At 29.9% G+C, this 13,313-nt stretch overlaps 1 protein-coding gene across 2 annotated transcripts in view; it reads left to right on the forward strand.

Annotated features, from left to right (window-relative positions):
• Positions 1–13,313, forward strand: part of Myo81F (unconventional myosin 81F) — a 298,353-nt gene that overhangs the window by 223,344 nt on the left and 61,696 nt on the right. For both annotated transcript variants that reach the window (XM_035376215.2, XM_085806755.1), the window contains 8 exons: positions 2,616–2,906; positions 4,669–4,745; positions 6,805–7,099; positions 10,174–10,398; positions 10,936–11,070; positions 11,566–11,724; positions 12,251–12,321; positions 12,465–12,654. In XM_035376215.2, the coding sequence (XP_035232106.1) occupies positions 2,616–2,906; positions 4,669–4,745; positions 6,805–7,099; positions 10,174–10,398; positions 10,936–11,070; positions 11,566–11,724; positions 12,251–12,321; positions 12,465–12,654 (1,443 nt within the window). The remainder of the gene's footprint in view (positions 1–2,615; positions 2,907–4,668; positions 4,746–6,804; positions 7,100–10,173; positions 10,399–10,935; positions 11,071–11,565; positions 11,725–12,250; positions 12,322–12,464; positions 12,655–13,313) is intronic.

Genomic DNA, 13,313 nt, shown 5'->3' on the forward strand with positions numbered 1-13,313 from the left:
AATGTTGGACACAAATTTGTGATATTTATAGAATGAAGCTATAGATGAATGAAGCTATAGATTTAACAGCTTTTGTTATCTACTGAATGGCATTCAATATATTGACACGTTTTGCTGGCTGATAACTGTTTCTGAAGCAGCTTGACAAAGAATATGCCATAAAAGACAGTTCTCTGTAATGAACCTTGAAGTTCCTAATTATTCTTTGATTCAAAGGCTGTAATATTGATGTTGCATTAAATGGGGAAAATACTAATTTCACCGATTTCAATTTTACATTTGGTATGTGCGCTGGCAAATTGTCAAGAAATAGCAGAAATTTCCTATTTTTTTTAGACATTGTTTTATCAAGAGCAATCAACCATTCTAACGTTATGCTTTGCACCATCCATGATTTTGTATTGTGATGTCAATAGACTGATAAAGATTTTGCATTGATGAGTTTCAAGCATCTTAGTTTTTTGGCTTTTCCAATTACAAGTGGTTGCTCAAACTGTCCTTCCATGTTACAACAGAGTAATGAAGTGAGACATTCATTGAAATTTTCACCATGAGAGCACTTTTATCCTTTGAAGCATAGTTTTATTTGTCAGAATTCGATAAAATAATCCAGTTTCATCTGCACTGTAGATGTTTTGTAGTCTGGGTCTCTTAAATAGTGGTGTCCCTTCTTCAGAGGTATTTCTTACAGGAAGTTTTTGCATTCCTGTGCTTTACCTAAATTCTAAAGCCATCCCTTAATTTTATTGCTGGTGCATCTTTAAATACTGACAATTTTGCCTCTCCTAAATTCTGCTGCACCAGATCTGGCACTAATCCCATACCTATCTGAATAACAAAGCAATTATTATAAATTCAAGGAGCACTAAATGCAATTCTTTTGGCCTAGAAGTATCATTTACAAAATCTATTTTTTGCACATGAAAAGAAATTTCTATTAAATTTCTCCTTGTCAGCAAAATCAATACCAAATGAAATTAATAATCTGGATTTTCCATGTTTTATTGTGAAAAAGTATCAGATGCACAAATGTAAAGCATAAACAAAAGGAAAATAAAGAGGTTGCTGTTGATCCAGAGGTCTGAATTTCAGATCATTCTAGCTATTTGAGAAATTTAAATTGAATAATTTGTTAATTAGTACTTTTTAATCACTGAACCTTTCTTTTCTTTCTTATTTGCAAAATTTATATGTATAACTCTCTAAATCCCTCTCATTAGGCAGATAGCCCTTTTGTGCTTTGCTACAATCAGATAAACCAAGCCAACACTTAAGTTAGCAGCTTGATTTCTGAAATTTTTACGCATACTATTGACTCAATCTTTTTTTGCCTTATTTAACAAGCCATTGCAAAATGTGTTTTTCTTTATTTGTATTTGCATGTCTTGCAAATACAAATAAAGAAAAACACATTGCTTAAGTTGGAGCTTGAAACTCTTTCTAAAGATTTTAATAACCTTTTCAAATGTATTTAACATGAAAAAATAGCAGTAGAGCAATTTTTACAAGTGAAGTATTTTGAAAGCTTAAACCATATGCAATGATGTTTAAGAAATACAAATAAAAAACTGTCTTAAACTTTTCTCTGTAAACCATCTGCTGCATATGAACTTTGTAATGATATCTAGTTTTTGTTATGTTTTCTAGTTTTTGATTATCTTATTTTTTATCTTTTCCAAGATTTTTAGTAGGATTAAAATACTGTTTGACTGAATACCAATTTTAAAAAGTGCTTGGAATATTTCAAGCAAAACAATATTATGTTGCAATTACTAATGTATAAATATAGATATGAATTTCAATTGGAAACTTTCAAAATCTTAATTGTAGTAGAAACATTGAGAAATTTTTTGTCTTATTGATAAATTGTAAGTGCAGAATTTCAGTTTAAATTTTATAACTAATTTAAATTTCTTAAAATGCTTTAAAATTTTTCTCTTTAAATTTCAAAATCCAGAATAAAATTTCCCATTCATGTAAATAAATTCTCCCCTCCCCCTTAAAACTGTTGTACTTTTTTCATTTAGTATGCTGCTTTGTCTTAGCTTTTTCTTTAGGATGTATAAAAATGTTTAATGTATTTATTCTCTAAAATAGGAAGAAATATCTGTCAATCACTGTAAAAATACAACTAGTGCATAAAGTTATTTATGCACTAGTTATTCATGTACTAGTTTATAAAAGAAATTTTCAAGTTTTTGTAAATTTTTATTGAAAGCATAATTAGCTTGCATTTAGCCTAAATTTATGAATGATAATAGTTGCTGTGCAAAATTTCTGAATATCTGTGGACTGGAAACATAAATAGCTTTTGAAGCAATTTCTGTAAAAATATTAAAAATATATATTTATCATTATTTAAGGTTTGAGAATCAGAATTAGGTCAAATGATCAGTTTTGTATGCATTTGTATAATGCGTATTTGGTTATGATGAATTATATTCAACTGGAACAATGTTGGATATTAAATTTTTTTCCTAATAAAAATGAAGCTTCTATGTTACATCTGTCAAAAAAAGCCTGTAATTTTGATGTATTTTACCAGAACTTTTAATAATTTAATACTTTCTTAATTTTCTTTTAAATAAGCATTGCAGAATATCTCATTTTTTTAGGAAAATAGCCAAATAGCAGATGCCCAAGCGAGGACACCTGAAGCCTCGCCTAGCCCTCTGCCTCCACCAGGTTCTAGTCCTATTACGTCTGGCTCCCATTCACCAGTGAGGTCTCCTAGTGCTGCATCAGATCATAGGGATTCTCCATCGCCTCTTCCCCCACCTATGTCACCAGTAGGACTAGTCAATGGTGATATGCACAAATCTCCTTCAACTGGGAGAAAGGTCCAGTCTCCATCATCTCAAGGAGTAGTTTACAGAGAAAGGCATACCTCAGGCCGAGGAACACCGGTAACATTTATTTATTGACACATTTTACTTCAGGCTTGCTTTTTAAACTGCCCATAGGATTATTTGTAATCTCATTATCTCCAAAAGCATTATTTTTAATAAATATTGGATGCAGGGTGTATGGTAGGCTTGCACAATGTACCATGACAGGCGAACTCTAGATTCTTTGGGAAAAATACAGATCCTCATCTCCATGATGAAATCAACCTTTTCTTTGTGAGCTCTTATAAAGCTTGCAACTTTTTAAAGGATAGTTAGTATAGGAAAACATTATCAATTCACCTGGGGTACACCTTTAGTGTGCTCCACACTTTTTCCTTAACCGGTATAACTGAAGCTGGGCTTTTATAATATTATCTATAATCTAAAAGATTGAACCATGATTAGAGCTGTGATTTGGCTTTTTATTATATATAAGAGAAATTCTGTACCTGATTTCTCTCTTTTTATCTGCATTCTTTCCTCCCCCCCCCTTGTTCACTATTTATAGTTTTTTAATACGTGCTTTTTTAATGACAAAGCAAAACTTATGGGATATTTGATAATTCACTCCCTACTTTTAAATGGCTTTTTTATTGTTTATTAATTTATTTTATTGAAATCCATTGTTTTTTTCCTTGTAGTTTTGTTAGACATTTTTTTAGTGCATAAATTTGGAGTTAAAAATAAACCCGTCTGAGATTTGGATATCTGTGAGCATGCAAAAGGATGATGAATTGCTAAATGAGGAATTTGTGTGTGCCACAAGATTGCTAAAAACCATTAAAAAGTATCTTCAAAATGTCAGGGATTCCACATTTAGCTCTTCATTACTTTTGCACATTTTGCAGATCCTTAAATCTCATGTCAGGCTGCTGTCTTGATGTTTTCTTCCAGGTTTAACTTAGACACTAATAAAAGAAAAAGCAATGAAAGACACATCAAATAAAACTCTAGATTTTGAATTAGTAACATGTCAATTCCAATAAAATCAGCTAAATAGTCTTAATGAAATTGCTCATGTCTTCATTTGAACGACTTTTCACTGCCGATGTGCATTTCATTCTCCCAGTTACATCAACAGCATATCCGCGTGGATGCACCTTGAATTTAATGGCATGAAAATTAAGCCTTTACTTTTTGTATTTGTAGAATTTAATGTCTTTTCTTTTACGCATGAATATTAGATGGTTTTTAGTTGTATGTAACTTTTACTTATTTGTATAACTTGTTTTTACTGTTAAATATTAAAAGTAAAAACAAGTTATACAAATAATATATAATAAGAAGGCATTATTTTAATTCTGTCAAATATGAAACAACTTCATTTATTTTCTTAAGCCTGTGAACATGAAAGAAACTTAAATCTTTTGTTGTGATTAATGCAAAAATTTCTAATCATTAAAAGATATGTGAACAGAAGGAACTGCTCAGAGAGGAAAAAAGAGAGAGGAATTTATTGGCCATTTAAACCAAAATGCAAATTCATTTCTTATTGCTTTGTGAAATTAGCTAACAGAAGCTTATTGTTGTAGATGTACTTAAAAATATAGTTGTATAGTGAATTTCTTTTTTTTTCTCATGTATTAGAATTTTTGATAATATAATTTAATTTTTATTGAATGAGGAAATCAACTTTATTATTTTGACATAATTTTCATAGTATTTGAATTGAGTTGTTTTCCCTGTAGTGTTTTGAGATTTTTTTTACACAAGTGTGGAAAAAATTAAAATGAATTTAAACTGAAAAATTATTAATGTATAATTATTTACATGTTTTCAGGAATCTGGAGAAAGTCAGATGAAGGGTACTAAACGTTTGCATATTGTTGATCCAGATAATCCTGAAAGAGAACTAAGGTATTATTTTTTTTTCTATTTAAAATGATGATATGACATTTGAAGAATATTTCACAAGTGTTGTTGACTTTTAACATGTTTAAAGAAAATAGTCTAGGAAGATAAGATTTGTTATACAATTTATATACTTAAGTTGAAAAATTACAGAAAACATTTTGATTATTGATCTGAAAAAATATTGCCCTTCATTAAAAGTTTTTCTAAGCCTTAATTTCTAAAAATTCTTAGGTCTAAATTTTCTCTAATTGTTTCTATGGTAATCACATTTTTTTCCTATTTTTAAAGTAACCTTATAAAAATATAGGAAGATGTTACTTGGGAAAATTGTTTAGAATTTAAATATAAACTTAAGTTTAAAAACAAATGGGTCAAATGACAAATATTTATTTTTTATTAGTGTTGATATTTGGCATTTTGTATTTGCAAAATATGATAAAATGTTATTATCATTATGATTTTTTTAAAAATTTTTGCAGTTTGAAATTTCTTAACAGATTAAAAATGTAATATAGTTGATTCTTAGTGTACATTATTTTTTTCAGTCAATGTTGTTGAATTTGTTTTGGGGTGATTAATGAGAAGAAGCTTACAAACATTAGAAAAAAAATAACTTGGGTGTATATGCTAAAACACACAAAAACAGCCATTGAGTTCTGTAAATTTCGTTGGCAAACTTTTTAAAAAAGAGTACTGCAAACACTTTTTTGCATATTACATTTAATTGAAGTTCAAGATTAATAAAGATGTATTTTGCTCAGAATGCATTAAGAGTCCTGAAATTGAAAGATGTCTGAGTTATTTCATACATGCTGCAGTAGTGTTTAATCTTATGTATACAATATATAAGTATTCATTCTTTCATTCCTGTTAAATATATTGTTACAAAATGTACAGGCGTGGTGAGATAGCTTCCCTGCAAAGAAGGTTTAGGGTTGGCATAAAATAGCAAAGGAAGGCAGGGTTGCCACATTTGGCGATAAAATTGGCGATATGTCATGGATGGATGGAGAACCTTCTGGAACAAATTCTTACTGGTTTATCCCAGAATATTCTCGAACACAAGCCGAAAGCTATATAAACCCTGCTGGTCCGCAGTCAGTTAGTAGTATTGAGTTGGTGTCTCATCTAGCGAGTCAATTCCTGCGAAGTGGATCGAGTTGACAGCCAGGCAGCGAATGCCAAGTGGGTCATCGAGTGCACCGAAAGAGTCTCGTAGTGTATCGCGGTTAGTGCATCATCGAGAGAGCGTGATGAGCTCTGGGAATGACTGAACCAAAGAATCGGGAGCTGTGCTCTGTGTGTCGTCGAGTGCATCGCAAGTTGTGGAGTGGAGAGTCTCGAGAGTACATGGAGTTTTGAGAACGACCAAGCAGAGTCGGGAGCTGTACTCTAGTGCTTTACAGTGAAGCTGTCTCCACTGGGATAGCCTGATAACCTGGAGGCTGTACTGGCCAATAAAGTGTGTTTCGATACTTCAACAAGTAGCATTGTCATTATTCACTCCAAATCTTCATGAACTCCGTATGAATGTGAAGGAAGAAAATAACGCAGCAATATGAATTCTATTCATTAAAGAATTCATTTTAAAAGCTCTCGTATAATTAAATTAATTGGATAGTTTTTGCCCTCTTTCATGTAATTCCTGCATGTGAATTATTTTCATGTTTCATATGTAATATTTTACTAAAGTGTTTTCATTGCTTTTTGCCAAAACTACATTCTTATATATCTAAAATAAAAACGAGACATAGAAGATTTAAAAAATTAAAGTATTAGCATTATTTTTGTCTAGTTTTAATTTATCTATATCAAGCTAAAATGTTTTTTTAATTTTTTATCTGTGTTGAAATATTGGTAGTTTTTAATGGCCAAAAAATAATATTCATATAGAAATTAAAGTTCTTTAAGTTCCATTGTTTAAACTTTATTTTTGTTATTCACTTTTATTATATACCTATATATATATATATATATATATATATATATATATATATATATATATATATAATTATTTCATTTTTTGATTTTATATTTATATTTTCATACCTGTAATTTTTAGGAGAAAACAGCGTGTTGAAAAAAGACTAATAGAACGTGAAGCTGAAGATAAAATAAATGGGGAAGATGATGAAAATTACTTTGACATGATTGAGTTTGCTGAAAAGTATTTTAATTGTCATATGAGAGAATATGGTGGAACTGTCATGAAAACGTTGACAAGGAGAAGAAAATCATCTGGTGATATGATCCCCAAATATGAAATGGTAACTTACACGCGAAACAGTACGATACCTACATCACATGTTCATATGTATGACCCTGAGAACATTCAGCTCTCATGTACCATCTTCAAAGTAAGAAAATATCAATATAAATATCTTTATGATGCTGTTATTTCATTTCATTTTGCATGGACTTTTGTTTATAAGTTTTTATTAAGAGTAATGCAATGTTAAATGGATGTCAAGATAGATTGAACTGTTGTGTGCATGTGGGTTTGCAATAGATTGAATGCACACAGGTCTGATGATAATTTGATGAAGTTGTTTTAAACAAAAGAAACATTTCAGAGTTTGAAATTTTCCACAGAAATACTTATACAGGTATGCACAGTATCATAGAGTACAATCAGTAGTTACACTTCAAGCTATTAAGAACATTAAACACAACACAATGCAAAATGCATCTAAAGAGAAAGCTAACCCGGAGATATCCCAGTACTCTGAACTGACACTGAACTAACAATTCACAACCACAACAACAATTGAGAGTAGGTGCTCTCTCCAGCCTTATATAGTTTTCACCTGGCAGCCAAAATAATTCTTGTACTTTCTGTTTCTCGAAATTGCTGGAAGGCGTATGATGTTGAATTACGATTACAGTTAATATAGTGATGAATTATATTTAGTCGATAACAATACTTAATAAAACGGGCCGAACCAAATGGTTGCTAAGTTTGGTGACTTTGGGCGATTTGTCACTAAATTTGATGAGAAAGATTTATTGCCAAAACCACTGCGAGCTTGGCGATATCTCGCCCAATTACCGAGATACCTATTTACTCAATGTTAAATGGATTTGTCCTTGCATTCTTATTTTTTCAGCATATCTCTTGAGTTTTTTTTATGTTACATTAGATTAAAAAAATACAACAATTTCACATGTAATTGTACTAAAATCCTCTATGTACAAATTTCATAGCAATATAAAAGTTCAGAAGATCACCAAGATTTAGCACATGTGCAACATGATTTTTCATGCTATTTGCATACATTTCATGAATTATTCCATGAGATTTAAAAACCAGAATAGTTTCTGTAGTGATATTAAGACCATAAGGTGTATAATATTTATTATACATTCCATTAATATGTTAAATATATTAAAGCAGATGTAAATTTTGCATTATATCAATCGAAAAAAATTCTTCAGATTAGTGAGTAGTATTTAAGAATCACAAGTACTAATATATAATATTTATTTCATTGTCAGAGCCAGTAGCTAAGGTTTTCAGCACCTGGGGGCAACTGAAGTTTTTGTGTATCTTTTTGTGTGCCGAGAATATAAAACATTTCATTCTAAAATTTCATAACAGAAGTTGGTGCTCCCTAGGTGCTGCACCCAGGGACAGAGATTCACCCTTGTCCCACCCTAGCTATGCCACTGTTCATTGTCAAAAACAACTTGTCTTATCACTGTACTTCTAATTTTTAATTTTAATATTTTACTTTTAATTTCAATAGAAAATATTGCAGTAAGGCATTGCTTTGACTATAATTATTGCTTTGACTATAATTATTGCTTATAAATATACATTGTATCTTCAAAATGTAATAACTTTCGTAACTCTGTAAGGCATCTTTTATTTGAAAATGTGCATGGTGGGAGTAAATATACGTAAGTGGGTAGTCGGTGCCGAATTTCTGCCTAGGCCTACAAGGCACCGACCTAGGGACCCCGGTGGTGGAATCTTTACATACGCTTAAAAACCTGGCTTGCATTATCAAAAAGCTTTTTTGAAAATAATATTATAATAAATATTTTTACTACATTTTGCATAACTATAGTAACATAGACTGTATTATTTTGAATTCTAATGTTTATTAAAGTCAATTAAAATTATATGTTCTGTACTAGTGCATTTAATTTGCTGAATTTCCAAAATTGCTTTGAGATGGTGGAGGGCCCAAATGTCAAGTGCCTAGGGGTCATGGGTCTCTAAGTCTGGGCCTGGTGGTAGCAAATTTACAGTAATTGAATTGGTAGAAACCATATAAGTAATAAATTAGTTAAAATGGTATAAAAGATCTATGGATATGAAGGAAAACATTGCACGAATGTAAACCTGAAAATTAAGCTTATAATGCTATATGTACTGCATTTCAGAGAAATTCTTTCATTTCTCCACTTCATATGGATGCTCATTGACTTATATTCATTGCATTCTTAACTAATGTTGTAATTAAAATGTAGTCTTCTAGTTTTTTTTTTTTTTTTTCTCTTTTTTTTTTTTTTTTCATGTTAAATGTTTACTTTTTTATAATCATGTGAAGGTTTTAAATGTAACTTTAGAAGTTTTTCCTGTTGAAATATTTAAATCAAATTTCAGCATTCATTATAAAATTTAAGTGTGTAGTAAATATGCATGTTCTGTTTTAACCAGGTATGATATAGTATAGTTTGTGTGCTGCATATTTAGATAATGAGTTTTATGTACGCAATGCTGGATTGTAGACTTTGATAATGTACTCATATATTAAACGGTAATTACAAATATTTAAAGAGTTCTTGTAAAGTTTAATATGTATATATGTGATGATAAAATTTAGTTTGGCAGTCGGAAACTTTTGAAGAATCACAAAAGTCACTTGATAATCCAAATATACCTTTATTACTTGTGGCACTTCACAATGGGGGGGGGGGGCAATCTGCTCCCCACAATTTTGATGATGGCGCATTACATTTTAAACAAAAGCAGCAAAACAAGAGACGTCCTTCAGCCAGCAAGCACAAGCAGAGAAAGAGGGTAGGGTAGGGTAGGGTTGCAACAATATTTATAGTAAAATTTTTCGTTAATCTGATTGGCTAAAACTTGTAGACAGTACAGAAGTTTGAAGATGACGTAATGCGGAATACATTTTCAGATATGGTGCAGTTTAGAGAAAGTTATTACTAGAGACAAAGTATCCAAATTAAAAATGAGCAATTAAGAGGCATTTTAAGTTATAATTTTAATTTGTATTTTTTATCTTACATATATATATATAATAATATATAATTAATAATTTGTGAAGTATTGATTCAATTGATCAAAAATTTAAATATGACTGAAGAAGTCAATGATAAACAAAACTATTGTGTGGATGCAATATTTTAATTTTATTTTAAGAATATGCTGTTTATTGAATTGTTTGAACTATTTTTACAGGAACTTTGTAGGTATCTTCGTGGTGACTTGAAAGCTGAAGGCGAAGTTCAAGCAATCCAATCTATTGTTGGATATGGCATTGACAGGGAAGAACTAAGGGATGAAATATTAGTACAACTTGTTCGGCAGTCAACTAATAATCCCTGTAGGGAATCGACTCTCAGAGCCTGGCTGCTCATGTGCTTGTGTGTTGTTGCATTTTATCCTAGCAAAACATTTAATAAAGTAATCCATCTTTCTTTTGTTCTTAATATAAAAGTTATTGATTTGTAAAGATTTTAATTTAGACAGAAGCAAGAAATCCTATCTTTGCAAAGGTTAAAATATCATGTTATTGTTTCCTGTGAAATGCAGATTTATTGTGCCAAAATGTAAAAAAAAAAATGTTTCTATTAGAAAGTATAATTTATTAGTTGTAGGTATTGTACCAGAAATAAATTAAAAGATGTCTTAATTTTGCTTATCCCCCTTTTTTTTCCCTTCATATTTTTCATTTTTGTCCATGTTTCATTGAAACTTTCTCATTACCGTTATATGAGCTTAAGTATGATACAAAGGAAAATTTTATTGATTTTATAGATGAATTTAATTGGAAAATTAAATAAAATGGACCAAGTTTTTCCTTTGTCCCCCCCCTACATTATATAAAAATGTTGGTACTTAAAAGTCCTGGATTTGAAGTAAAACACTTAAGTGACAATTTTTCTGTTTCATTCAGTGTTAATGCTTTATCATTTTATTGTAAACTATTTTTTTTTACAGTACTTTAACAGTTTCTTACGGAAAAACCTTCGTGAAGATACTACGATTGCAAGGTATGCACAGTGGTGCCTAGATCACATTCATAGTACCAAAGTTACACCACGAAAGATGCCTCCATCATCTCTAGAAATAAGTGTAAGCATAAATACAATTTTAGGTGGAAAATATTCTAAATATCATAGCTGAAATATAAAGTTTTTATTAGTAATAAAAATTTATTTCATATAATTGCATTTGCAAATAAAAACTTGTTGCAACACTAATAAAATAAATTTAAAAGTTCCAGTTTAATAACTTTCTAAAAGACAAATTACTAAGAATTAATAAAGAAATTTTTAATTATAAATGGCATAAGCTTAAATTTGCATGTAAATATCTTTAGATTCTTTGACTTATTTTTTAGTATGCTTTAAAATGTGTACTAAATCAAACTGGAATTTTTTTATTAAGCATAAGAATTTTCTTCAATTTGAGTTGAAGTAATAATATTGAATAAAATTTTTAATGAAATACTGACTTCTTTATACAAATAAAAATCTGAGGTTATATATCATCTATATTACTTCAAATTATTTCATTATATGACCAATATTTTTCCCATCATTTAATATTAAATTCTTTTTATTACAGGCTGTTAGAAATCTTGGAAATTTGGTTTGTAGATTTTATTTCATGGATGGAAGAACAAAGGCTATTGATGTGCAACCATCTGATACTGCAATGGATGCTATGCAACAACTAGCAATTAAAACTGGATTGAGGAGCCTTGATGGATGGGCTTTATATGAAGTAAGTTTTCTTAAGTAATAACAATGAATTTTAATTTTTTGAAAATTTTATAGAAAATTTCTAATTAACAAATTGTGCATGAAATGCTGAGCACTATAAACTATTCAGACAATTATGTACAATTTCTGTTTTGAATTTTATTTTTAAACTGTTAAAAACTAAAACAAGAACACCTAATTTATCCTTTTAGTATGTAGTTTGAGAACGTACCAAAGATATTTGCAAATATCCATGTTAAAAGTATATAATGTGCTAAAATGTTTGACTTTTCTGAATTATTTAAAAAAGGGGATTTATTGTGAAAAATCAACCTGTTTATTTTCTAAATGTAATATTGTTTTTTTAAGAATTATATACATTTAAAAATATTTAATGTATATAATTTGTAATTTGAAAAAATTCAAATTTGGAATATTCAGTTATGAATTTTTGTTTTTTACCAGTAAAAATTATTCTTCTTAGACTAATTACTTCACTCAAATGTTTTAACTTATACTACATATCTTTTGCTTTTTATGTTTTTTAGAGTACACCAGAATATGAACATGTGATAAAAGGATATGAGTACCTAGCAGATATCATTACTAATTGGGAGTTGTTAGTATTTTTTCTAGTGTTTCCTAAAATAATTAAACATTTTTAAAAGTGTCTGAAATTTTATTATTTTTATTATTATAATTTTTATTATTTATTATTGAAATTTTTAAATTAAATAAAAAATTTTAAACATAATTTTTCAGCTGCCAAAGGAGTTCTGCTACTTTTAGCAAATACAATACTTTATCTAGACGAGGACCCACACTGGCATTGGGAGGTGGTGAATGTCGATTTTTGTTCCGCAAAAGACTCTTCCGAAATCCTCGTGAAATTCCTCAAGATCCTGTAGAAGTTAATCTCCTTTTTGCACAAGCTGTTCATGGTGTTGTAAAGGTAAAATATCTTATAATGTTTGTTTATGCTAAAGAAAATTTGGTTGATCTTTGGATTATGGTAACTTGGCGATTTTTTGGCGAAAATTTCGTGCCAACTCTGCTACAGCAACCTTCTAGTTTTTTTTTTCCTTCGCCATTTTGTCTTCATGAAGTAAAGACATGTTTCTTTTCTTTTTATTTACTGAACACTTTTTACAACAATCTACTAGCCGAATTACACTTATGCTAGAAATTTTATGTAACAAAACTGCTTAATCATGACAAATATTAACTGCAAAATTGGGAAAAAGTGCACAATCGCAAACTTCTTGCGCATTTTTCAGAATAGCACATACACACAAACCATTTACACGTCGACTTATTTTTACTGAAAAAAACATCCCAGAATTGCACAAAAATGGCATTGCACACACTCTTAACCTTTTAACTGTCATGCCTGAGATAATCTCGGGCACAGCACTGGTGTTCGAAAATGTCACGCCCGAGTATTTCTCGGGGTAATTTTTTTTTTTTTTTTGAGTGCATCGTATTGTCATACCCGAATATATATCGGGAGATACTGGAGTCTCTAAATTGATAAATGAAGGCCCATACTGCTCGATCCCTAAAGATCCTTCAACTTCGGACCTCGTGAAAGTAAAAAGTGCTATTAAATCT

Source organism: Stegodyphus dumicola, chromosome 12, assembly GCF_044657685.1.
Source record: "Stegodyphus dumicola isolate Sdum_Otavi_A_Nest chromosome 12, ASM4465768v1".
NCBI classification, from domain to species: domain Eukaryota; kingdom Metazoa; phylum Arthropoda; class Arachnida; order Araneae; family Eresidae; genus Stegodyphus; species Stegodyphus dumicola.